Source organism: Doryrhamphus excisus, chromosome 2, assembly GCF_030265055.1.
Source record: "Doryrhamphus excisus isolate RoL2022-K1 chromosome 2, RoL_Dexc_1.0, whole genome shotgun sequence".
NCBI lineage: Eukaryota > Metazoa > Chordata > Actinopteri > Syngnathiformes > Syngnathidae > Doryrhamphus > Doryrhamphus excisus.
Genome location: NC_080467.1, coordinates 4,870,225 through 4,896,880, shown reverse-complemented (window position 1 = coordinate 4,896,880; position 26,656 = coordinate 4,870,225). Strand labels below are relative to the sequence as shown.

At 45.0% G+C, this 26,656-nt stretch overlaps 3 protein-coding genes and 3 non-coding genes across 10 annotated transcripts in view; 2 read left to right on the top strand and 4 right to left on the bottom strand.

Annotated features, from left to right (window-relative positions):
• Positions 1-1,926, bottom strand: part of slc22a15 (solute carrier family 22 member 15) — a 28,682-nt gene extending 26,756 nt beyond the window's left edge. Inside the window, exon 1 of the mRNA XM_058058391.1 lies at positions 1,811-1,926. The gene's annotated coding sequence lies outside the window, so the exon portion shown is untranslated. The remainder of the gene's footprint in view (positions 1-1,810) is intronic.
• trnag-gcc (transfer RNA glycine (anticodon GCC)) lies at positions 186-256 on the top strand. Its single transcript has one exon. It is a non-coding gene; the product is annotated as a tRNA-Gly (tRNA).
• On the bottom strand, positions 687-758 carry trnad-guc (transfer RNA aspartic acid (anticodon GUC)). Its single transcript has one exon. It is a non-coding gene; the product is annotated as a tRNA-Asp (tRNA).
• trnag-gcc (transfer RNA glycine (anticodon GCC)) lies at positions 968-1,038 on the top strand. Its single transcript has one exon. It is a non-coding gene; the product is annotated as a tRNA-Gly (tRNA).
• A 1,738-nt stretch (positions 1,927-3,664) lies between the features above and the next one.
• On the bottom strand, positions 3,665-15,402 carry kif11 (kinesin family member 11). 3 transcript variants are annotated; one of them, XM_058059491.1, is made up of 27 exons: positions 15,270-15,401; positions 15,026-15,104; positions 13,582-13,711; positions 13,406-13,503; positions 13,256-13,334; positions 12,996-13,181; positions 12,789-12,913; positions 10,569-10,659; positions 10,342-10,487; positions 8,569-8,665; positions 8,390-8,485; positions 8,217-8,305; positions 8,068-8,155; positions 7,752-7,825; positions 7,546-7,660; positions 6,398-6,469; positions 6,175-6,310; positions 5,938-6,110; positions 5,637-5,762; positions 5,424-5,567; positions 5,227-5,366; positions 5,002-5,162; positions 4,802-4,920; positions 4,507-4,729; positions 4,260-4,429; positions 3,998-4,102; positions 3,665-3,910 (listed from the first exon to the last, which is right to left on the bottom strand). In XM_058059491.1, the coding sequence occupies exons 2-27, from the start codon at positions 15,097-15,099 to the stop codon at positions 3,797-3,799; spliced, it is 3,171 nt and encodes a 1,056-aa protein (XP_057915474.1). In that variant the 5' UTR covers positions 15,100-15,104; positions 15,270-15,401; the 3' UTR covers positions 3,665-3,796. The 3 variants fall into 3 exon arrangements, with proteins under 3 accessions (XP_057915474.1, XP_057915453.1, XP_057915462.1); XM_058059470.1 differs by having other exon boundaries at positions 5,227-5,567; positions 15,270-15,402; XM_058059479.1 differs by having other exon boundaries at positions 4,269-4,429; positions 5,227-5,567; positions 15,270-15,402.
• Positions 15,403-16,783: 1,381 nt separating this feature from the next.
• LOC131112789 (gastrula zinc finger protein XlCGF57.1-like) lies at positions 16,784-22,241 on the bottom strand. 3 transcript variants are annotated; one of them, XM_058064203.1, is made up of 3 exons: positions 21,897-22,241; positions 21,515-21,694; positions 16,784-19,654 (listed from the first exon to the last, which is right to left on the bottom strand). In XM_058064203.1, exons 1-3 carry the CDS (start codon positions 22,123-22,125, stop codon positions 17,973-17,975), a joined length of 2,091 nt encoding a protein of 696 aa, XP_057920186.1. In that variant the 5' UTR covers positions 22,126-22,241; the 3' UTR covers positions 16,784-17,972. The 3 variants fall into 3 exon arrangements, with proteins under 3 accessions (XP_057920186.1, XP_057920187.1, XP_057920188.1); XM_058064204.1 differs by having other exon boundaries at positions 21,922-22,241; XM_058064205.1 differs by lacking the exons at positions 21,515-21,694; positions 21,897-22,241 and adding an exon at positions 19,976-20,182 and having other exon boundaries at positions 16,784-19,338.
• Between the last annotated feature and the right edge of the window lie 4,415 nt (positions 22,242-26,656).

The following is a 26,656-nucleotide window of genomic DNA, read 5'->3' as shown; positions in this document are numbered from 1 at the left end:
GTGACGTCTCAAAGCAACAAAGGAACCACCCCTTTTGAAACCCAAAACGTCTTTTTACGGCTCACTTCCAAATGTCCGCTTTAAGCATTGGTGGCTCAGTAGTGGAATTCTCTATTAAAACTTCACTATTGCATCATAGTCTTGATTCAACATAAGACAGACAGGGGGCAGTGTTAGCAGCATGGGCATTGGTGGTTCAGTGGTAGAATTCTCGCCTGCCACGCGGGAGGCCCGGGTTCGATTCCCGGCCAATGCACAAACTTTTTCATTATCAGATATCTTTTACCAAAAGTCTTTGGGAAGTCAACTCCAGTAAAGTAAGTAAAATTTACCACGTTAAAAAACACCCTTGGGCCGTCAGAATTCTCGCCTGCCATGCGGGAGGCCAGGGTTCGATTCCCGGCCAATGCACAAACTTTTTCATTTACAGACCTGATATGTTTTACCAAAAGTCTTTGGGAAGTGAACTCCAGACAAATCGTCATAAAGTTTACCACGTTGAAAAACACCCTTGGGCCGTCAGGAATGTGATGTAATGCAACCGACGTAGCGACAGAAGTTACATCGGATTTAGCAAACGTCAGTTTAGCATTTTGTAAAGCACTTACGGAAAATACAGAATTGAACCCTCGTGATTATCATAATTTACAAATGACCAGCCTTGGGCAACTGGACGAAAAAGAGAACTCCCCGTCGGGGAATTGAACCCCGGTCTCCCGCGTGACAGGCGGGGATACTGACCACTATACTAACGAGGAGGCTGTATACATCAGCTGATTGAAGTCCTTAAAGCCTCGTCCTAGTTCGGTTGATTTTGTTCTGTATCTAATGTGTCTTGGACTGAAGTCCAAAACGACGACAGGGCGCCGCCTGGGCCGCTTATGTCGGTACTGTTCCCGACCTCCACGCAATGTTCCACAGTTTTGCCACCAGGGAGCGTTTTGACGACCAGACTCAGGGTTTACATGCATTGGTGGTTCAGTGGTAGAATTCTCGCCTGCCACGCGGGAGGCCCGGGTTCGATTCCCGGCCAATGCATATATTTTTCATAACAAATAAATCAGATTTAGCAAAAAATATATCCTCAATGATTTCGCGCTACCATGACAAAGGAATTTAAGTGAACATTTAGGTAAACAATTCCAAGTGATGCATGATAGGCCCAGGTTCGATTCCCGGCCAATGCATATACTTTTTCATAATAAATAAATCAGATTTAGCAAAAATGATATCCTCAATGATTTCGCGCTACCATGAGAAAGGAATTTAGGTGAACATTTAGGTAAACAATTCGAAGTGCTGCACGGTAGGCCCCGGTTCGATTCCCGGCCACAGCCGGCAACAGTTTTTCATAAAACTTAATTCAAATTTAGCAAAAAAATTACATCCACGATGATTTCACGCTACCACGAGAAAGGAATTTTGGTAAACAATTCCAAGTGTTACACGGTCTCACATTTGGAGTTTTGAGCAAATGTAAGCAGAGGCCTGTTAGCCTAATTAGCCATGTACAACGAATATACAACAATAATACACAGACATGTCACACCCTAGCCATAAGTGACGGAATGAGCACGGAAAAGACAGTAAACAAACATAATAAGCAATTTTACTTCCAAAAGACGACTAACAGACATGTCCTGAGTGAAAAAAGGAACGTTAGCAAAGCTTAATTGGGCGGAAAAAACAGTTTCCGGCGAGCTGTTAATTTGACACTAAGCACTCGACTGAACGACAACAGAGGTCACAAAAAAAAAACGGTCAAAAGACAGATTTAAAGTCTTCATCAAGTACAAACGTGGCTACTCACTTTCGATGCTGCAGAGTCAATTAGACGTTAAAACACGTTCGTGTTCGACGAGAAGCCTCCCAGCCACAGCGCCGCTTTGATTCTTTAATTGGCCCTTTAGTGTCGTAATCAGGAATTACATCAGTGTTGCCAGATGGGAAATGCCAAAGTTAATATCAGAATAAATTATTCCCATTACGTGTATTCTTAGCTGCCTCTTTGAATATCTTTTTAGAACAAAGAAAGACGTGTTTTTGTCTCACATAAAGATCGATGATGTACAAAATTGTAAAAGTGCGCTTTCCCTTTAAATATGAGGATCAAAGGAGTGAAAAATAAGTATCAACATCCGGTTTGCTCTTAAAAGATCAAGATGTGCTCATCACAGTAACCCTCAATTGTCCAAAAAACACGTCTTCCGGCTTAATATGAATATTAAAAGGAGGAACATTATGCTAATTTACACGCTTTGTATGGAGTTGTGGACCCTATAGAGTAGGGGTGGACAAACTACTGCCCGGGGGCCACATGCGGCCCACCAAGCGTTTAAATCCAGCCCGCCAGTTCCTTTCGGAGTATTTCAACTTTTAACATGTCTTATTCAGTTAAAAATATATATATCGTAGTTGGCTGCACGGTGGCGGCACGGCGGTCGAGTGGTTAGCGCGCAGACCTCACAGCTAAGAGACCAGGGTTCAATTCCACCCTCTGCCATCTCTGTGTGGAGTTTGCATGTTCTCCCCGTGCATGCGTGGGTTTTCTCCGGGTACTCCGGTTTCCTCCCACATTCCAAAAACATGCTAGGTTAATTGGCGACTCCAAATTGTCCATAGGTATGAATGTGAGTGTGAATGGTTGTTTGTCTATATGTGCCCTGTGATTGGCTGGCCACCAGTCCAGGGTGTACCCCGCCTCTCGCCCGAAGACAGCTGGGATAGGCTCCAGCACCCCCGCGACCCTCGTGAGGAAAAAGCGGTAGAAAATGAATGAATGAATACCGCTGCACGGCGGTAGAGCGGTTAGCACACAGACCTCACAGCTCGGAGACCAGGGTTCAAGTCCACCCTCGGCCATCTCTGTGTGGAGTTTGCATGTTCTCCGGGTATTCTGCCCACATTCCAAAAACATGCTAGGTTAATTGACCACAGGTATGAATGTGAGTGTGAATGGTTGTATGTCTATATGTGCCCTGTTATTGGCTGGCCACCAGTCCAGGGTGTACCCTGCAACTCTCTAGAAGACAGCTGGGATAGGCTCCAGCACCCCCGCGAGGAAAAAACGGTAGAAAATGAATGAATTTCATAGTTTGAGGGAAATGAGAACATATAGTTGATAGTATGACACTTTTACAAATAAAATTAGAATAATAATTCAAGGCGGACTGTTAGAATAATAAGCGTAAAATAGTGTGTGTGTGTGTGTGTGTGTGTTAAATATGTTCTGGCAATGCGGCCCACGAGTCAAAGTTTACCCACCCCTGCTATAGAGCAACACACAATAACCCGTACAGAAAGCTTTCTGGATCTTCCAGATTCTGCACCTTTCTGCAGTGTTGTCCCTGGCCCTACTTTTGTGTACGCCTACTCTGCTGTGATTGGTCGCACTCCCAAGGACTTCCGGATACATACTGTAGCTCCGCATTTACTGAGTGCAGGCAATATGCAGCTGGACTGCATTGACGAAAAAAAAAAAAGCGTGAAAAGTCATCCCAAACTTCTTTCAGGGTTCAATTCCAAATAAGCAACCCTCATTTTCTGATGGTCTGGCCTGGTTTAACACCACAATACAACATTCTAACTACATTTATAGGTGAGAAAAGTGGAAAAGTCAACTATACAAAATACAAAGTAATTACAAAGTAATAAAAATACAAAGTAAGTAAAAATGTTTTTTATTACACAGATAAAAAAGGTACAACTACGAACATATATATGATTCTAAAGTATGATTATTAAATTTTAAAAGAAAGAGACAGGTTTAAAAAAAAACAAATAAACCAGCATGTGCTTAGTTCATACAGCGGAGTGGAAGTCTGGACTTGAGCGCGGGGGACATGGCGTCGTCGGATGCTTTGCCTTGCTTGCCAGACGCCTTCGCCTCCTTCTTTCCGCCCCTCTTTTTCTGGAGCGGGAAACAAGGAAACACTTTAATATTCATTTTCCCTGACACGACGGGAAGCCTCGCTTATCCCGTCTGGCGCTCGCTCACCTTGAAGAAGGGAACGCGTTTGCTCTCGTTGAAAACAAGGTTCTCGTCAACGGAGGAGCCCTCGGTGACCGCGCTTTCGTTGCTCACTTCCCCCTCCAGGGAGTCCTGAAGCATTCACGACGAAACACACGATGACGGTATGTTCATGAAGTAACCTCACAGGTGTAATTAATGTGCATGCCAGTCCAGTAGCAGGCGCTCTGCAGGTCACATGACTGCACTGCTGACAGGAAATGCATTTGCAAGATGAGCGTACACATACATGCTCCACCTGGTGTTTGCCGTCCTCCTCGTCTTCCGGCTCCTCCTCCTCCGCGGAGGCCGCCCTCAGCTCTTCCTGTTGCATCCTCAGACTCTCCAGCAGCTCAGCGCGGGTCCAGGACTTGGCCACATTGCGGGGGTAAACAAATTCCCGCCGCTGAGGCGTCATACCTGAGGAGACGGACCGGAGGTTGTCGTGAGAAGGAGGTCGCGGTCGATGAAGTGATGAAGAGGTAAACCTCCTTTACCTGTGGGAACGTCATGCTGCAGCTCCTCCTGCAGGAACGTGCCGAGCATTCGTTGACTGGCCTCCACCTGGACCAGGATGTCAGCCTGATGCCGGTCCAGTGCGGCGCCGTCCGAGGATGTCTTCTTCTGCAGCACCGTAAGGGCTTCCTTCGCTTCCTCGTGCTGCCGCGATAGCTCCGCCTCCATCGTGTGGAGCTGCTCGGTGCTGTACATCTTCAAGCTCTGGAAGGGGGAGGCGTGGTGGGGTCACCTCGTAAGCGTCTACACTGGGAATCGCTGCAAGCGAGGTCTTACCTGACCGAGCTCCTCAGCGTCTGCGCACATTTTCCCAACCAGGGAGCGCTCTTCCTGGGCTCCTTTTTGGATACGCTCCTTGAGTCTGGAGCTCCAGTCCAGGTCTTGTTGGAGTTGAGCTGCAGACACAACGTGAGGACCACGACTCAAAAAACATGAAGACCACGACTCAGCTATCTGTATCTCAGAAGAACTGGTACCTGACACAGGCTGCTGAAGGTGAGCGCAGCAACCGCGGGCCTCCTCCAGCATGCGTTGGCTCTGGTCCACGTGGAGATGCAGCGAGGAGATCAGAGAGGAGGCGGTGGAGGAGAGAAGGTCCTCGTGAGTGGAGGCTCGTTTCATCCTGGAGCTGCAGTCGCTAAGAGGAGAGCAGAAGGCGGGTTTTTTTTTGACGTCACATGAACAGGAGAACGGAGCCTCACCTGCTTAGGTTCTCCTGAATGTTCTGAAGAGGAGTCTTCAGGGCTCTGGAGGACGAGCGCAGGTTCTCGTAGCGCTGGTGCCTGATCATCTTCAGCTGGTTGAGCTGCTCCTGCAGTTGCTGGATGCTCTGCTCGTCGCTCTGAAGCAGAAGAATAAGTCGATATGGCGGCGGCGACTCACAGAATTCTTCTCTTACCATCTGAGCTTTTCCGATCTCCTCCTCTAGCCGGTCCCGATCGGCTTGAACGGCGTTCACACTCTGCACGACGGCCTCGCCCAGATCCGCCATCTCCCGCACCAAGCTGGAGAAGACTTGGCCCGTCTCTTTAAAAGCCTCCACCTGTCACAGGAAGACCACTTGGTGAGAAGAAGCGTTACATGCCAATCCAAAATTTTCCTCTTCACAAACCTTGTCAGTCACAGCCCGCTGCACCTCCTCCATGCTGCTCCGAAGGGAGGCGATGAGCTCTTTCAGTGCGGAAAGACCAGTCAGAGTCTGACCCTGGAGAACCTCCATGTCCCGTTGGTGCTCCTCCTGCACAGACAAACAATCAGTGAGCCTTCGAGAAGTCACGCCACCAGGTGGCGATGTGACACGCCAATACAGGAAGTGTGCTAGGAAGTCCCGTTACTGTGATGGACACGTTCATAGTGACAGCGGCGCCATTGTTGTTGGCGTTAAGACTGCAAGGGACAGTCAACATCCTCACCAGGAGCTCCATCACAGACTGCGTGCTGCGCTCGCCCTGCGTCCGGTGCTGAATCACCCGTTCCCGACACCGCGCCACGCCGTCATCCACCAGCCTCCCGACTCCGCCCATCAGCTTCTCCACGCCGCTCACAGTCGACGTCAGGGCGGCCGTGTTGAGGTCCACGATGTTGCCTAAACGGAAGGCGCAACTTGCATCACACTGAGCCGGAATCACGTCCGGTGGTTCTGACCGTACCGATGGCCTGAGAGCAGTCGCTGAGGATGCGGGCGTGTTCGGCGCCTTGGCGCTCCACGCAGCGCTGCACGCCGTCGAAGGTCGCAGCCATGCGCTCGGCGAAGCTCAGCTGCGCCCGCTCGTTGTGCTGCTCCACCTGCACGTTCAAATCACAGAGCTCTGTCGGCGCACATTTGAGTCACTGATGTGCAAAAATAAAAATTTTCAGGTTTGATGGCGCTACCAGTTTCTTCCTGTCCAGCTTGGCGTGCAGACCCGAGACGTCGCCGGTGCTGGCGTCCGCTGTGCTCAGCAGCTGTGGCCACATACAGGACACACTCATTTAGTTAATTCAACTAGTTCGCCTTATAGAGAAAAATATCACTTAGCATGCATCACATGACATATGCTACATGCTAAAACAGTAATAAGAATAAATCACATTTCATTGAAAATATTGAGTGTTTTTTTTCCACTATTTAGGCCAGTTGCCGTGCGGGAAACCTGAGGCCCGGCTACACAAGAATTACTATTTTATCAACACAAAAAGGTTCATTCGATATTATGTGGACAATATTTATTTGCCAAGTAAAATTAATTAATATAAATAAAATAAACTGTCTCTCGCTACATTGCATTTTTTAAATTTTATATATTGCTGTTTTGTGGTTGACAGGTTTTAAAAATGCAAACTTAAGCAAATTGCACATATTGTTGGCCTAAATTGAGTATTTGTAAGCATAAAAATGGCTAAATGAACTAAAATACAAAGCAGAAGGAACTTCAACTTGTAATTGTAGTACTCCACATTGACCAGCAGATGTCGCCAGAACAGGCAGTCATTTCTGGGCTTAAATGATCTCACAATAACATTCATTACAAGCTAGAAAAGCACAAACCGGAAAAGTGGCATAGTCCATAGTCCTCTATGTTTTTTTGGAGCCATCATTGATATACTTAAGCTGTTTGGCAGCAGATTATTCCCGGCAAACAAGGAATACTAGCAACATGGCAGGAGGAAACAAATGCGTTAAGGACTAAGAGTTAAAAAAAAGCCAGCAGAGGGCAGCAGAGCAAGTAGAGTCAATCATGACACTCAATGTTAAAAGAATCATTGAATCCAAAACATTTACATCTTAAATGGCTTCGTTATTCATATGTCTTATATTATTTATTCAGTTTATTAATATTACGTTCAATTGACTTACAAATTTCCCCACTGAGGGACGAATAAAGGCATATCTTAATCTTAAACGAGGGATTTAGTGAATATTTTCTTGTTTTTAATAGCAGCAAAGTGGACTTTCTGGCAAAAGTTTGGACACCCATGAGCGAAACACGCACCGTCAATCACAGTCTTAGTCTTATGTTATGCGAGAGGCGGGCCCCTACCTGCGTGGCGGCGCTGTGGAGGTTCTCCTGGGCCGAGTGCAGCTCGGCGCTGATGAACTCCTCCTGAGCCAGCTTCTCTCTGGTCCGCTGCAGGTCCCTGCTGGCGTCGTCCAGCCTGCGCTCCAGAGACGCAGAAGACACAGCGAGGTCACAGCGAGCCAGAGAGTTAGAAGGCACCCGCGTACCAACCGAGTCCCGACCGTCACCTTTGTTGTTTGTCATCCAGCTCGGCGGCGCACTGGTCCAGCTTGCTTTTGCCGTCCATGAACAGCTCGGTCACCTGCAGACGGAGCACAGTGTGATGGGACGCCACTCCAAGGGACGCATGTGGGTTAAAGCTACAGTACGGCCCGCCATGAACGCATTTGGACAGCCACAGAAAAATGTGTCTGACCGTAGACAGGAAGTAGCGCATATCTCCACCAAGGCTTAAATTAACATCTGACACAGATACAAATAAAAGCTACTGTGGGATCAAAAAAGGTGTAGACAGGAAGTTAGAGACTCGAAGGTCCTTTCTACCTTTTTGAGCTCCTCCTCCATGGCGGCGATGCGCTCGGTGTACTCTGCTATGTGTTCCTCGTGCGTGCTGATCTGTCCCATCATGCTCCTGAAAAACACGCCACACTTTCAGTGCACATGCACGCACACGTAATCACACCAGAACGTACGTGTAGTTCTCGGATGACAGGTACACGCCGTTTTTGTCCCGAGTGGCGGCCAGGTCGCGCTTCAGGCGCTCAATCTCCTCCGTGTATTCCTGGAGCGACACCAACACAATCATCATCATGATGATGATCAGCGGCCATGTTGGAAGATGCTCGTGGAGGCGGAGCTTGACTACCTTGATGAGCGTCCTCTTGGTGAGCTTCTGGTTCACCTCAGGCTTGTTCATGATGTTCTTTGCCCTGCTGGCGTACTCCAACGTGCTCAGAGTCTCCTACACACATACACACACACACACACATTTCAGGCTACCATGATGTGTGTCGTTTTTGTGTCCACAGGAGCGTTAGAAAGCACCTCGAGGTTGCTGGAGGAGGGCGACACGGTGGCAATGATGGAGGTCTTGGTGCGTCCTCCCAGGGAGTCCTGCAGGATTCTGGTCAACTTGGACTCTCTGCGTCATGGGGCCAGAAGCACGTCAAAAGGATGTAAATGCAAGCCGGCCGTGTCACAATGTTTCCACTACCATTACAGCGCAGTTAATTGGTTCCAGACCCGACTATACCATATTTGTATTTTAGTTTTTTTTTTTTTTTCAGTTATTTATTTTTTTCAGTTATTTATTTATTTATTTTTTATTTTAGTTAGTTATTTTAGTTAGCCATTTTTAATGCTGGAAATTGTTAAACTCAAACACTCAAGCTCCTTGGCATCAGAGGGCTGCAAGAAAGAAGGGCCACCAAAAACATCAGCGAGGCGGCCGAAAAAGCCTCGAGGTGGCTGTGGATCAACAGGGGAGACACATGGAGTAGCACGCTGCTTGGACACAAACCGGGGCCTGATCACCCCCGGTTGGGTCGCCTAGGTGAGGGTGTCTGAAGATCAAAGACCCGAAACACCCAATGACCCTAGGTCCTTCACTGAGGATGTGTCCAAGCCGCACCCTTGAGGTGTTTCATCAATCAAATGCAGTATAAACCATGAAGTTTTATTTATTTATTTTTATTTTACATTTTGTTTCTACAATGTGTCGTTCATCAGCCCATTAAAAAAAAAATAAAATACGGTCCACAAATCACCTGTGGCCACACTTTGGACACCCCTGGTTTACATAGTCCCCAGAAAGAGGGGAGTGTTAACAAATGAGTGTGTTCATGTTGCTTTGGTGGCATTATGAGGCAGAGGCTGGCTGCAGGCTTCCACAGTGGTGCGCACACACAAACACAAGCGGGCTTGTGGAGGCGGCAGTTAACCACGTCTCGATTTTTAATTCACGCCGCTACGATGCATATGAAGTGCATGAGTGGGACAGCACTTACTGTCCTGCGACACTCCAGTATCCGCTAGTTAAGTCAGTTCCGTGTCTTCTGCCGCGCTTTTAGTGTTTAATGGTGCTTTATTTATTCCTTATTGTTTTTTTGTGCCACAGCCATTAAGCAAGTGTGCAGCTATTGATGTTCATCTTATTACGCTTGTAGCTTGCTCCATTGTTTACACCCATCTGTTAGCTTTAAGCACCCTTTCGCTACACGGAGCAATCTTAGATCCCCGCAGTGATATTGAGGAGAGGCTGCATCGCGGGATTGAAGAGCGAAAAAGACTGTATAAAGGTTGATATGTAAAGACGGTATCAACCATGTTTACCGTCTGTCGTCATGGGGAAGATGAGATGGAAGCGCTAATGGCGCTAAGCGGGCTACAGAGACTACTGTGAGTGCAGCATGATTGCACATTGGATTAATTATTTCTATATTTAAAGACAATGTACAATTTTATTTTAGCAGCTATTGTCCAATATAAAAATATCTGACTTTTGTCTAAATTCACTTTGTGGACAAAACATGCGATATTCAACCTAAATATATCGGATCTGAGTTTGTCGATATCGTCCAGCCCTAAGTGAAGTAAAGTAGACAATGTAATGGTGACTATAGGGGTGTTATTTATGTCAAGATGGCTCTAATAATGCTAAAGAAAAATAACTATGCTGTAATTCCAAAAGTATTCAATTTCCAAATAGATATGTAATCCTATTTTGTGAAAATTCATATAAGCCACACCCCCTCCCAAGCAGGTGAATGATGTAATCAATGACAACCTGTGTGTGTGTGTGTGTGTGTGTTTGCAAACCTGTACGGGATGTGCGGTCGTTTCTCCACCAGTGCGGTGATGACGCGACCCAGAGTCAGCAGAGACTGGTTGATGTTCCCCGCCTCTCGGGCCCGTTTGTCCACAGCACCTGACCGCCCGATGTTCTCACTGCCGGCCAAGTCCACCTGGCATGAGACGGTGCTTGTCACTCGCCGAAGAAACAAGTACGCCATGTTTTGTTAAGAAAAGCTTTTTTTTTTTTTTACCAGGTTGAGCTTTCCAATCTTCACCAGCTCCTCGCCGTCCAGCGTCATCTCCTTCATGTGGATGGTGACCGAGAACACAGAGTGGGAGCGACTGGACACACAAAGCAGAAGGTAGTCAGTGGATTCTGAATGAAGGCAAGCCAAGTTTATTTATAGCGCAGCAGTCGTACACACGCTAATTCAAAGTGTCTGGTGGAAACAAAGGGTCACTCCATTAAACAAACAAACGAGTACAGATAAAATACTTTGTTGAATACATCAAATTAAAACAACTTTATTTGTAGAGCACTTATCCTGCAAAGACATGCAACACAAAGTGCTTTACAGAATTAAAAACGGGGGGGACCAGCACCCGGGGGGGGGGGGGGGGGGACCAGCACCCGGGGGGGGGGACCAGCACCCGGGGGGGGGGACCAGCACCCCCGACTCCAAAAGACGGACGGACCCCCACATCAAAAAGGGAGGAACCCCCAGCCGGCCGGGTCAAAGAAACCCAAGGATGGCACCCCCTCAGCAGACCCGACACAGCCCCCAGTGTGGAGGACCCCCCCCCCCCCCTGAGAAAATACTGGAGTTAAAAGCTAAAGACTAAGGATTAGGACTAAAAAGAAAAAATAAAAATGAAATAAAAACGTAAGAAAAGTTTAAAAAGATTAGTTCAGGGCTCTACGTTAAAAACAAAAATTACTTGCCCATGGGGAATCCTTAAGGTGAGAACTACTTGCCCGAACTTGCCCCATGTAAAATGAAAAGTGCCATAATGATATCATATATCAATATATGCTGATAATTCATCAGATAATAGTACTGATGCATTGTATTTGGAGGATGTATGTTAAATACATCTCCACAATTTTCAGACATGCTACCTTACACGTCGTAGTCGTAGTAAGCAGTGATATTTATAAGTTGTGCACCACAATTAAACATTGAATAGACACATTTGTGTACTAGTAAAGTGTTTTTAATCCAGAAAAAAATGCTCAATGGTCAAACAATAATTTGTGAAGCAAAGGTGAGAAAAATACACAGAGAAATTGAACCGCTAGATTTTGCAGCTTGTGCAAAATCAGCACTTGGTATTGGATCTAATGGGTGGTGTTTCATTGTGACCGCTTCAAATTGTCACAGCAATGTGATTCACTCACCTGTGCCATCATTTGATTTGCTGCCGCTAATAAAATACTTGTTTAGGAGGCACTGGTTCATCACTTTTTGCTGTTTTCCTTCAGAAGTTGTTGAAGAATTAGACGATGTTGGCAGGGACGCCATGATAGATGTTTTCCTAGTAAAACGATCGCTGATTGGTTGATCGCGAACAAGAACGGGTGTGGGTAAAACGCGGATTGTGGATTACGGACCGCGGTCTAAATAAACGATTCTGATTGGTCCATTTCAAGATTTGCAAGGATTGGTTTGCAAATTACCACCGGAATTACGCAGTCCGTGTTTTACCAACACCCAACAAGAACCGCTTAAAAAAAACTCTTGCCAGTACGGCATGCTAAAGTGCACTTGCCCGACGGGAATATTAATGATTGGATTTACTTGCCCGAATTTTGTTTGAACTTGCCCCGGGCCATCGGTACATCGTTATTGTCGAGCCCTGTAGTTAATATTAGTTAAAAGCCTTTAATATTAACAATAGAAGTTTTTTTCAGCCTGGGTTTGACATTGCTAAAGCTGAGGGTTGTCACATGACTTCCGGAAGACTGTTAGCATAAAACTGAAAACGCAGCCTCATCATGTTTATTTCCGGCTATTAAAGTTCAGACCCGAGTCCATTACCACCCCGAGATTTCCACCCCGATTATGAGATTTTACAAAAAGAGTCTCAAGGTGACTCATGACTCTTTCTCTTCAGCTGAAGAAAGTTGTTTAGCATCCACATACGGATCTGTTCGATGCCGACAAAGCAAATATGCAGGCCCATGTTGACCTGCCGTCAATGACACGTAGATCTGAGTGTCGTCTGCATAGTTGTGGTAGGACACATTGCAGGTGCGTATTAGTTGGCCTAGAGGAAGCATGTAATTGAATAATAGGGGTCCCAAGATTGACCCCTGGTGAACCCCGCAGTTAAAAGTAACCGTCTCAGCCCAAATGGCTAATTCCAGCTAAGTATTTCCTATCCTCCTTTCTAAGACTTTCCCCAAGAATGGCAGGTTTTCAGAAAAATAACTCATGAATGAAATCAGAAGGCAGCGGGGGCGGGGCTACCTGGAGTATGCGTTCATGAGCGTGGAGGCAGTCCTCCTCTTGGCGGCTCCTCTCTCCAGGATGAGATAAACCTCATCTTTGTTGTGAACCGTCACCTCCTCCAGACCTTTGACCACCACGCCGCGCTGCCATCACGACAGCAACACGTTAGCATGATAATGTTAGCACAAAGCAGCGCGGTGCCAGAAACGGACTGAAGCAATGGACCTTGTTCCGCGGGTCGTCAAAGAGCTGCAGCCTCTCGTTGACGTCCTCGCTGGGGCTGAGCAGGTCAAAGAGCTCCTCGTTGTAGATCTCCAGCAGAGACACTTTAACAGAGAACTCCATGCCGTTCTCCGAGAGCTTCTCAAAGATCTGGTGGAGAGTTCTAGGGATGATACCGGCCAGAGGATCCTGGAGGAGAAACAAAATGAGAGCGGTCACTTTACGGTATTGAGGTCCACTTGCCAGAGATGACTTCGACCTGCCTCTTCCCACGTGAACTGCTCATCCGGACTCCTCTCTCCTTCCATGGTGAACGTCTTCCCGGTTCCGGTTTGACCATAACTGGAAGACAACACAGTGAAAAGCCGCCCGTATTCACCGGGTACATGTCCGTCACCACCGTGCACACTCACGCAAACACGGTGCAATTGTAGCCCATGATGACCTCATCCAGAATGGGGCACACCACGCTGCGGTACACCTCGATCTGCTTAGCGGCTGGTCCGAAAACCTGCGGGACCAGAAGTAAACAAGATGTCAGAGTCCACCTCACAACAACATGAAACAAAAGACGGCAACAATCGGCCACCATATCAAAGGTGTACGTCTTCCTGGATGCCTTGTCCACAACGCCTCCTGTCCTCATGATCACTTCCTTCCTGTTTGGGTCGCAGTCAACCACGCTGTGGGAGGACTTGCGCTCCATCGTGTTGAACGGTCTGAGAGGGGGAAATGTTCAAACATGGCAAGCTTTCAGTGGCAGTTGGCGCCTGAGAAATAAATAACTTCATTTGGATTCAGATTTGGAAGGGAACGGGGCTGCGTGTATTTTTGCATACTTTTTTAACCCCTAGTCCTCATATTACTCCACCAAACCTGACTGTTTTGTGAGGGAATCCTGAAGGTTCCAACAGATATTCTGCAGGATTTGTGGCAATCCTTTCTGCAAGCGATGGGCTTTTACAAATGCAACACAGTTGTCATGTTCATTTTAAATTCTTGTTGCCCACTAAAGTCCAAAAACAGAAGGCAAATTATTCAGCAGATGGAGCTCCTTCTTATACTTCAGGCTCCAAGCATAGTCTGGCATTCTGTCTTAATTCCTCCTGGATCCTACCCTTTCTTTCGAACCCCAAACAATTACCTGGACAGCATTTTTTCATGTTAAGAACATAGCCAGACTGAATCCCTGATCCACGCGTTTATCACATCCAGAATGGACTACTGCTACAGTATTCTTTACGGTACAACATCCAAAACCCTCAACAAACTACAATATATTCAGAACCTCACCTCCACCCGCTCCCGTCCTTAAAAACCTCTACTAGCTCCCTGCCACCAACGTATCCATTTCAACGTCATCACCTACAAAGCTCTCCACAATCTGACCCCCCCCCATATCTCACGGACCTCCTCCATCCAAACAATCCCCCGCGTCCCCTTCGCTCCTCGGACTCCAACCTCCTGGCACTTCCCTGTAAAACCAAGCTCAGAACCCGGGGTGACAGAGCCTTCTCCATCGCTGCCCCCACCCTCTGGAACTCTTTGCCCCCATTCACTCCGTGCTTGCCCCCCGACCTTGCCACCTTCAAACAACTCAAAACCCACCTGTTTAAATCCGTTTTTAATGTCTCACTTTTTATACCTGACTGCTGCACCCCCCACCCCCTGCTTTTAGCCTTGTTTTAGCTCTGAATTAATGTTTTGATATTGTATTTTAATGCATCTTTTACTCTGTTTTTTTCTAAATTAAAAAAAAATTCTCTACTGTCTTTGACTACCCTGAAAAGCGCTATACAAATAAAATGTACTATTAATTAAATGATACAACTCCATTTCTGAAACCAAATGAGCAACAAGTGAAGTTATTTTAAAAAATAAACGACAATACTTTGGTCAGGCAGTACACACACAAAAGCTAGCTGGGTGAAAGGAGCCTAATATTCGTGACTCTTTTTTTTTTTTTTACATGATTATTCGACACATTGACATAATTACTTCTCTTTTGTCATTTTAGTGCTAATATTCCTTACCTGCATCTGACGACTACTTGGATGTTTCTCCCCTTTTCATCTCGTTTGATTCCACTCAGGTTGTGTGAAGCCATGACTCCTGTAAAAATAAAAATAAAAAAGGTCTGTGTTTGTTTGTTTTAAACAAGGCACCACGACGAGAATTTTTATTTAAACGGAACAATTTAACGCCAAAAACCAGCGCAGTTTTCGCATTAGCATCTTAGCTAGCGTTAGCCATATCAAATAACTCAAAAACGCTTACCTTTAGCTTTGTGTTCGATGTATTATTGTGTGTTTGCTTCCGCTCGCCGAACTTCACTCAGCCTTTCTGGCGCTCAAATGTCATGGAGTCGTTGAAAATACTTTTAAATTTCGTTCAGCCAATCACAGAAGGGAAATGCCAAACAAACAATTTTATTGGTCAAAGTGGACACGTGACGCTTCGGACTGTATCATGGGAAACAGAATAGTCAATGGGGCATGCGCAGTAAAGCACAAACATCACGTGATACCGGCTTCCCAGAGTTTTTCATTGGAATAACTGTTATTCCGTTAAAACCTAGTGCTTGTTTTTACTCTATGGAAAACCCGCGCTTCCGCCATTTTGAGACCTTTCTTTCAATGGCGGAAACGGTCTTCCATACTTGTGTTAATTCTCCTGCCAGGTTGTTTTTTCGCTACAGCTCACAACGTATGCAAATAATATGCAAACTAACTAATGACGTCATTCAGCGCCTTCCATGACAGCCAATAGCTACTTTTCTTGCTGAGGCGTTGGTAATGTAGCTATTTTTGTGACGCCATTATTTTGGACCACCCCACAGCATGTGCTGTTATTTTGAAGGTCGGAAGTGTCTTTTTTTTTTTTTTAGTTACCTGTGCTCTTATTTTGGCAACAGGGTTAAGTGATGTAATTTCTATGGCCTTCGTTTAAAGTAAGAAAAGTAAGCGCGAGCAAACGACACAAAAACGAGCGTATAAACTTAAACTGAAAAACTTTCTCCTCGCTCTGGATTCTTCATTGTGCTACATGACGTCACTGATTAAGACTCGACTAGACGATCGCCGATCGCTACCTACAGTATTCGCTTCCCATATCACACACTCCTCTAATACAAAAGTTATATATATTTTTTTTAATCCAGCATTTATTGTTGTTTTAATTTAACTTTTAATTTTTAGGTTAATGGATTATTATTCATTTTCTACCGCTTATCCTTATAATTATGCATTCATTCATTTTCTACCTCTTATCTTTATTATTATGCATTCATTCATTTTCTACCGCTTATCCTTATCAATATTATTATTCATTCATTCATTTTCTACCGCTTATTATTATTATTATTATACTTCATTGATATGGGGCTGCACGGCGTTATAGTGGTTAGCACGCAGACCTCACAGCTAGGAGACCTGGGTTCGATTCCACCCTCTCTGTGTGGAGTTTGCATGTTCTCCCCGTGCGTGCGTGGGTTTTCTCTGGGTACTCCGGTTTCCTCCCACATTCCAAAAACATGCTAGGTTAATTAGCCACTCCAAATTGTCCATAGGTATGAATGTGAGTGTGAATGGTTGTTTGTCTAAATGTGCCCTGTGATTGGCTGGCCACCAGTCCAGGGTGTACCCCGCCTCTCGCCCGAAGCGGTAGAAAATGAATGAATAAATGAATAAATTAAAGAAAGTTTTAGTATTTTTGCTATTATAGGATTCCACTGTGCACTTTATTGTTGATTTGTCAATACAACTAATTTTTGACCTTGTTAATAAAAAATATATTGGAAAAGAAGACATTTGTATTATATGCATGCATAAAAATGAGCATGAATCGCTATATAGGTCACATTATGGAAAGATAATCGAATCGACATTGAATTTAAAAATGAATCGATGCATCGAAAAACTATTTTCGAGATTAATCGATTACAAAAATAATCGTTTCACCCAGCCAGACCTGAAAGGAGTCCATCCCTTAATGAGTCAACCATACAAACTCAAGTCAGTAAACGGAATCAAACCACTACATCTTTTAGACCAGGGGTGCTCATTAAGTCGATCGCGAGCTACCGGTTGATCGCGGAGGTGGTACTGGTCGATCGCGGCGTGACATTAAAAAAATATCATCCCAGCATCAATGCCGTCACTTGATTGACATACAGGGCAGCCATTCAGATGACAACTGAATGTTGCCCTTCGGGCGACCAATCAAATCAAACAACGTCTCTAAGTGCAGCAGAACTTACGATGTCAGCCTATCATCCATCCCCGTTACTTGATTGACATACAGGACAACCAATCAGATGACAACTGAATTTTGACCTTTAGGTCACCGCTCATGCGTAAACAACGATGCAAAGTGCTAAGCTAGTCGGCGAATTGCGAGATTTTAAGCCCTCGCTAAAGTTTATGGTCACTAAAATGAGTGAAGGAGCTGGACCAAGTAAAAAGGCAAAAACTGGACCAAGTAAAAAGGCAAAAAACATATCACTTCCATACGGATATGGAATATTATACGGATATTATGATACGGATATTATCCATGACTGATAAACATTTGGAAGTGTGCTTGAGGCTGGCTATCAGCAGCTACTGTCCGGACTATGCATCCCTGGCTGGTTCAATTCAGTGCAAGTCATCAAAGTAAACTCAGGTAATTACAAAAAATGTTAATAGTTAATTATGTGTGTTTTGCAATATTGGCTCATTTGGTTATGTAAGGTACATCAACATACATTGTACGTACAAATAATCCTCAATACATTTGAAAATAAATAGATGTTTTGCATTTTTGTAGTGGGTAGATCATTTTGACTCGGTCATTTTAAAAGTAGCTCGCATGCTGAAAAAGTGTGAGCACCCCTGTTTTAGACATTCATAAAAACAGAATGTATTTATTGAACAAAGATGCGTGCAAATAATACAACAACACTGTGACTGCAAGGAAGGGGAATCAAACAGTACACCATCAGTGACTCTGCGTGTGTTCATGCAAAGTGGACTTCCACAGAAATGCATCACCACAATTTGAGCAACTTAAAGGTTTTTCTCGCCTGTGTGTTATATGTGATTGCATACTTTGTTTAAGATGAAAGCGTTTACCGCATTGTGAGCAACTGAGCGGTTTTCCTCCTGTGTGCTTTCTCATGTGTGATTGCAAGTTTGACTTGTACGCAAAGTGTTTGCCACAGTCTAAGCAACTAAAAGGTTTTTCTCCCGTGTGTGTTCGCATGTGTGATTGCAAGTTCGACTTGAGAGTGAAACTTTTACCACAGTCGGAGCAATGGAAAGGCTTTTCTCCTGAGTGCATTTTCATGTGGAATTGCATACTATACTTCAGAGAAAAGCTTTTACCACAGTCCGAGCAACTGAATGGTTTTTCTCCCGTGTGCGATCTCATGTGGATTTGCATGTTGTTTTTTTTGGTGAAGAGTTTACCACAGTCTGAGCAACTGAAAGGTTTTTCTCCTGTGTGCGTTCTCATGTGCGATTTCATGCTTGACATTTGAGTGAAGCGTTTACCGCAATCTGAGCAAATGAAAGGTTTCTCTCCGGTGTGCGACCTCATGTGCTTTTGAAGGCTTAACTTGAGAGTGAAGCTTTTACTGCATTCTGTGCAACTGAAAGGTTTTTCCCCCGTGTGCGTTCTCATGTGTGATTGCATGTTTGACTTGAGAGTGAAGCATTTACCGCAGTCTGAGCAACAGAAAGGTTTTTCTCCGGTGTGCGTTCTCATGTGCGACTGCAAGTTTGATTTGAGCGTGAAGCATTTACCGCAGTGTGAGCAACGGAAAGGTTTTTCTCCTGTGTGCGTTTTCATGTGTTTATGCATGCCCGATGTTTGAGCGAAGCGTTTGCCGCAGTGTGAGCAACTGAAAGGTTTTTCCCCTGTGTGCGTCCTCATGTGCGATTGCATGGTACTCTTTGTGGTGAAGCTTTTACCGCAGTTTGAGCAACTGAAAGGTTTCTCTCCGGTGTGTGTTCTCATGTGTTGAGCCAAGTTACTCATAAAAGTAAATCTTTTATCACAAACTGAGCAGGTAAAATGTTTACCGGTCTTCTTTTTGGAGCTATCAGAGTCTTGGTTGCAGTCGCTGCCTTCATCTTCAGGGGACGTTGCGTCGTCGCTATCTGACAGTGGAGCTAAGAGGTCGTCCGCTTGTGGTCCTCCACAGTGGTCTCCATCAGCTTCTCTTGTCACGTGTGGCAGTGAGCTGCTGCATGAAGGCTCCGCCTCTCTCGTGTCCTCACTTGGACTACGATGAAGCCGTGGGAACTCGGGTGGTTTGTCTTCACAGTGTTCGGTCACCGCAGAGACACCGGTCAGTTGCAACCTGGTGAGATCAGCCTCCTCTGGCGCTGGAAGATGCTCTCCCTCATGAGTGATCAAGAGTTCTTGTTCTTCTTCTTTAACGTAGCAAGGTTGTGGCTCCTCCTCTTCCTCTTTAACATATGGGGGTTGTGGCTCCTCCTCTTCCTCTTTAATTAAGGTGAGCACTGGCTCCACTTCTTCTTTAATCAGAGGTGGCTGTGGCTCCTCCTCTTCTTCTTCTTCTTTAATAGACTGTGGCTCCTCTTGCTCCCAAGTGGAGCTGCCACCTTGTGGCTGAGGGGGACTTTCTTCTTGATCAGCAATCAGCTGCTGGATGTCTGCGGGACACAAACAGGAATTATTGTGGAAGAAAAATGTAATGAAAAAAAAATGAAAAAAATGTAATTTTTACTGCACTTAGGGCTGCACAGTGGTCGAGTGGTTAGCAGGAAGTGAACAAATGTAACAGTTACTGATTGTAAAAGTACCAGATGGAGGGGTAGGATTTAATAAGCTTTGCTTCTTTCCTAGGGCGGCACGGTGGACGAGTGGTTAGCGCGCAGACCTCACAGCTAGGAGACCAGGGGTTCAATCCCACCTTCGGCCACCTCTGTGTGGAGTTTGCATGTTCTCCCCGGTGTTCGGTCACCGGTTGCAACCTGGTGAGATCGGCCTCCTCTGGCGCTGGAAGATGCTCTCCCTCATGAGCGAGTTCTTCCTCTTCCTCTTTAACGTAACAGGGTTGTGGCTCCACTTCTTCCTCTTTAATGAAGGTGGGCTGTGCCAAGGTTGTCCTATAACCTCCCTGCATTATACCATGTGTGTATTTGCCTTTAGACATGAGTAAATTAGCTTAAATGCTAACATGCTAACGGCTATCATGTTAGCACCTAGCAAGAAAACCTTGAGTTTAGAAAGTGCCAAGGTTGTCCTATAACCTCCCTGCATTATACCATGTGTGTATTTGCCTTTAGACATGAGTAAATTAGCTTAAATGCTAACATGCTAACGGCTATCATGTTAGCACCTAGCAAGAAAACCTTGAGTTTAGAAAGTGCCAAGGTTGTCCTATAACCTCCCTGCATTATACCATGTGTGTATTTGCCTTTAGACATGAGTAAATTAGCTTAAATGCTAACATGCTAACGGCTATCATGTTAGCACCGAGCAAGAGAGCCTCGAGTTTAGAAAGTGCCAAGGTTGTCCTATAACCTCCCTGCATTATACCATGTGTGTATTTGCCTTTAGACATGAGTAAATTAGCTTAAATGCTAACATGCTAACGGCTATCAAGTTAGCACCTAGCAAGAGAGCCTCGAGTTTAGAAAGTGCCAAGGTTGTCCTATAACCTCCCTGCATTATACCATGTGTGTATTTGCCTTTAGACATGAGTAAATTAGCTTAAATGCTAACATGCTAATGGCTATCATGTTAGCACCGAGCAAGAGAGCCTCGAGTTTAGAAAGTGCCAAGGTTGTCCTATAACCTCCCTGCATTATACCATGTGTGTATTTGCCTTTAGACATGAGTAAATTAGCTAAAATGCTAACGGCTACCATGCTAAGCAGCAGTCTATGGGGCTTGCATTACTGAGCAAGCCCATAATAAAACATGTGCCGAGTTTAATTATAAAATATTAGCAGGATTGAATTGTACCTTTTACTGTTTAAATTTATCCCGGGTGCGTTTTTTCAGCGCATGCTCAGATATGACGTAACACGCAGCTCGAGACGTTCTTCTGTTTTAAAAATGGAGGCTAGCAATCGGCACTGGACTGCTGCAATAAGTTTGTTTTTGATCCAAACTAAATTTCAAGACCGGACGAAGGAAAAACTGGCAATACGGAGTTATTCCAACAAGTGAAAGAACAACTCGAGAAGTCGGTATCACGTGATGTTGATGTTTACGTCTTACTGCGCATGCTCCAATTACTATTCTGTTTGATTATAGCGGCGCAAGTAGACAAACAAGAGATTGGAATATTCATTTCCGGGTTTTTTCTATTAAGGTAAAAAGAACCAAGCTTCATAACAAGGGCTAATGTCGCAACCGTAACCCACGCCTAACATGCGGGTTCTCTCTCACTTCCGGTCCGTCACCCCTTTTCCTTCCCAACCCCGGAACATATCTCTCCATGGCAAACACATGCGCAAATACAACACATAAACACATAATACCTCTTAGGGTCATTACAATACCTTCAACGTGTAGCACTACATGTGTCTTGCTAACAGCTTCCGGTTGTCGTAGTCGCTCGTGGTTCTGTCTTGTTGGAGAAAGTCGCTTGTTATCTTTGTTAGCTTCCGCTTCCGTGTGTCCGAGATGTAATGAGGGTGCCCAGTCCGGATGGCTTTCATCCATTTCATGAGCTGGTCTCCCTAAAAAAAAACACACACACACACACGCGCATTGTTACTTTTCAAACTGTTTACATTGATCTTATTATTGATATTATCTCAATTCATCGTACAAATCAGTGAAAGAAAACAAACAGCTGCCCTCAGCTAGCTTGGCTAACGCTAGCAGCTAACTAAATGTTCCATGTTTAAAGACAAAACACGTGCTTTAATTCAAATTTACCAGTGTGAAAATGCCGTGAACACACCACCATGTGTCGGGTGATGGCGTCGGGAGTGATGTTCGGTCGTCTCACGGCTGCTATCCAGGCCATTCGGTGTCTCTTTGTTAGCTCACAGATCACAGCGCCTTGGTTTTGCTTCCAGGTCGGAAAAGAGAAAAATGTCACCTCGTCCTTTTTCTTCCGGAAGCGACGATTGTGGCAGTTAATAACGCAACATGTCTGCACCATGTTTTCACTCGTTACAACTTATTTTTCTTCTTAAAACAACAAAAACACGTGCCGTCGGAGTCACAACAAACTCTTCCGATTCCCCCGGAGCCCCACAATGCAATGCCGTTACGTCACATCCGCCATGGACATAGATATGCGCCGCATCGAGTGCGTTTATCCGCTGTTGCGATACGTCAACGTGGCCGCCATATTGGATAAGTCAAAGCTGTGCTGTAAATTAATACAAGTAAATGTACTTACTTTAATTCAAAGACTTTCTACAAAGAAATTGAAGTTAATTCATCTTATTTATACATTATACACTAATATACTTGGATAATAGCTAGGCACCAAAAATAATCACATTGTGAAAAATTAAAAAACGTTGTTTCCCAAGTATATTAGTGCATTTGAATGTATAAACTATGGTTGTTTTGGCCATGGTTGTTGGTTTCAAGTTCTCTCTTTCAACTGGTTTGCCTCATCGGATCTGCTTCTTCGTTACAACGTCACCATCTTTTAGTTTGGGAAGATGAACCCCACCCTTTCACGTGGTCCTCCCACCATCCCTGGGTGGAATACGCCCACAATTCCTTGGTGAGCTCAACCACAAGTATGTCTCCATTCAAAGCAGCATATACCACCCAGCCTCCGTTGTTTCCCATCCAGGAAAAGGATGGGGCGATTCCGGTCGTCCAGTCGGACCTATCTCCGGAGGGCTCACTACATCTGCTGGGATACCACGGCGGCGCTCAGTCAGACTTGGAGCTATCATCGTGGAATTGGTCTCCAACATGAAGCTGGCATTTATGCCATAGACTCCGTCATCAGCCCTAAATCCATCAAGCTCAAGATTCAGCCGTTATACAAGGTACACTCGGTTTTTCCATCAGTTCGTCCATAAAACCGTTCTCTCGTGCACTCCGGCTGATCCACCTATACCAGGAAGTCCATTTTGTGAAAATTTTGTGAAAAGACGGGGTAGGGGGGTGCAGTACCTGGTCGATTGTGAGGGCTATGCAATGAACTGTGTCGTCGCTCTGCTGTCTTTATCTTGCAGTGCATCCTGACAATGATTCTATTTCATTACATATAATTGAAAACAATATGAAAAACTACTATTTTTTGCCTAAAAACTACTATTTTGGTCACTAATTTCCTTCAAAGACCTGAAATGTGCTCTTCACTCGCATCCAATTCACTCAGGAATTGAAGTGAATGAATCAAGTCAGTAAAAAGAATCACATTTCCAGATCAATCTGGAAGTAATGAAACAGGAAGTGACTTCATCAGCTACAGCATTTAGTGATCACAACAGTCAAAACACCTTTAACTACAAAATGAAACCACATTTGTAAAAAAAAATGGATTTAATAAACAAAGATGCATGCGAAGAACATGACAACACAGTGACTGAGCCAACCAGTAGACCATCAGTGACTCTGCATGTGTTCATGCAAAGTGGACTGTGAAGAAAATGTGTCGCCGCAATTTGAGCAACTTAAAGGTTTTTCTCTCCTGTGTGTTCTCATGTGTGATAGAATACTTCGTTTATGAAGGAAGCGTTTCCCGCACTCTGAGCAACTGAAAGGTTTTTCTCCTGTGTGCGTTCTCCTGTGTGATTGCATGCGTGACTTGAGAGTAAAGCATTTACCGCAATCCGAGCAACTAAAAGGTTTTTCTCCCGTGTGAGTTCTCATGTGCGATAGCATACTTTGTTTAAGCAGGAAGCGTTCACCACATTCTGAGCAACTGAAAGGTTTTTCTCCCGCGTGGGTTCTCATGTGTGATTGCATGTTTGATTTGTGAGTGAAGCTTTTGCCGCAGTCAGAGCAACTGAAAGGTTTTTCCCCCACGTGCGTTCTCATGTGTGATTGCATGTTTGATTTGTGAGTGAAGCATTTGCCGCAGTCTGAGCAACGGAATGGTTTTTCTCCTGCGTGCGTTCTCATATGTGATTGCATGTTTGACTTGAGAGTGAAGCGTTTACCGCAGTCTGAGCAACTGTAAGGTTTTTCTCCTGTGTGCATTGTCATGTGTTTGTCCATGCTTGACTTTTGAGTAAAGCATTTACCGCAGTCTGAGCAACCGTACGGTTTCTCGCCTGTGTGTATTCTCATATGTTTTTGCATGCTGGACATTTGAGTGAAGTGTTTACCGCAGTCTGAGCAACTGAAAGGTTTTTCTCCCGTGTGTATTGTCATGTGGTTTTGCACGTGTGACTTGAGAGTGAAGCGTTTGCCGCAGTCTGAGCAACTGAAAGGTTTTTCTCCTGTGTGTGTTCTCACGTGTGATCGCAGGGCACTCTTTGTGGTGAAGCTTTTACCGCAGTGTGAGCAACTGAAAGGTTTTTCTCCTGTGTGCGTTCTCATGTGTGATCGCACGGCACTCTTTGTGATGAAGCGTTTACCGCAGTTTGAGCAGCTAAAAGGTTTCTCTCCAGTGTGTATTTTCATGTGTTGAGCCAATTTACTCGTACAAGTAAATCTTTTATCACAAACTGAGCAGGTAAAATGTTTACCGGTCTTCTTTTTGGAGCTATCAGAGTCTTGGTTGCAGTCGCTGCCTTCATCTTCAGGGGACGTTGCGTCGTCGCTATCTGACAGTGGAGCTAAGAGGTCGTCCGCTTGTGGTCCTCCACAGTGGTCTCCATCAGCTTCTCTTGTCACGTGTGGCAGTGAGCTGCTGCATGAAGGCTCCGCCTCTCTCGTGTCCTCACTTGGACTACGATGAAGCCGTGGGAAGTCGGGTGGTTTGTCTTCACGGTGTTCGGTCACCGCAGAGACACCGGTCAGTTGCAACCTGGTGAGATCAGCCTCCTCTGGCGCTGAAAGATGCTCTCCCTCATGAGCGAGTTCTTCCTCTTCCTCTTTAACGTAGAGGGGTTGTGGCTCCACTTCTTCGTCTTTAATGAAGGTGGGCTGTGGCTCCTCCTCTTCTTCTTCTTCTTTTTTAATAGGCTGTGGCTCCTCTTGCTCCCAAGTGGAGCTCCCAACCTGTGGCTGAGGGGGCCTTTCTTCTTGATCAGCAATCAGCTGCTCGAAGTCTGCAGGACACAAACGTGAATTATTGTGGAAGCTGGAGTACTGCTGTATCAAGTTGTGGACTCCTATAGAGCCACAAGCTACACACAATAACCCCCACAGAAAGATTTCTAGATCTTCCAGAATCTGCGCCTATTCCAGCTGTATTTCATTGAATTTCCAAAGCGGCGTGCCTCCGGGGACGCCCACTCCACTGTGATCGGTAACACTCCCAAGCATCAAACACTCCTAAGGACCTCTGGACTACTGCTGTATCGAGTTGTGGACTCCTATAGAGCAGCTACACACAATAACCCCCCACAGAAAGATTTCTAGATCTTCCAGAATCAGCACCTATTCCAGCTGTATTTCATTGAATTTCCAAAGCGGCCCGCCTCCGAGGACGCCCACTCCACTGTGATCGGTAACATTCCCAACATTTCCTATCTCAAAAAAATAGTGGTGGAAAATGCTATTAGCAACTCCAACATTGGTGAGTTTATCATCTGCATGCATGCATGCAGGCTCCCTGTATGCACATTCTATAATGCTACATAGACCACCACTTACTGACACAAGATGAACACAGTTAGGACACTGATAAATTGTTATTGTTTTTCCCCAAACACAGAGAGAGAGAGAGAGAGAGAGAGAGAGAGCAACAGACTCTCGGAGCAGCAAAAAAAGTTAATTGTCTCCATTTTCGCCAATATTGATTAATCTGTGATATGTGATAATCGGCCCAATTATTGCCCCCCCCCATATAACAACACAACCCCTCAACATGTTTACAGTGTGATTCAAAAGTTCTACTACTATTTAAGACACTAGTGTTATAATATATATCATCATTTATCTTTCCATTCTTTAAATACAATACGAATTGGCATATTTAATGATGTGATTAATCACGATTAATTTAGAAATTAGTGGTTAATCTGATTAATTTTTTAAAATAATTTGACAGCCCTAATCTGCTCCCGAAGGTCCTGAGTCGAGTCCTGTTCGCCTGAAACTTCATTGTTGGTCGGTGAACATTAAACATACCTTCCACGTGTAGCACTATTTGAGTCTTGCTAACAGCTTCCGGTTGTTGTCGTAGTCGCTCCTTGTCCTCTATTGTTGGAGAAAGTCTCTTGCTATCTTTGTGAGCTTCCGCTTCCGCCTCCGTGTGTCCGAGATGTAACGAAGGTGCCCAGTCTGGATGAATTTCATCCATTTCCCTAAAAAAGAACACACATCCCCATTGTTACTTTTTAAACTTTTTAAATTGACCACGGTTCTTGTATTCTGTGTTTCTCCCAAAACGTAGTTTGCTGCCCTCGGCTAGCTTGGCTAACGCTAGCAGCTAACTAAATGTTCCACGTGAAAGACGAAAAACGTGCTTTGAGTCAAACTTACCAGTGTGAAAATGAGAAATTAATTGACGAAAATGAGAAAAATGTCAACTCATCAGTGGTAGTTAATAACACAACACGTCTGCGTCATGTTTTTTTCACTCCTTGCAACAAAACAAACAAAAAAAC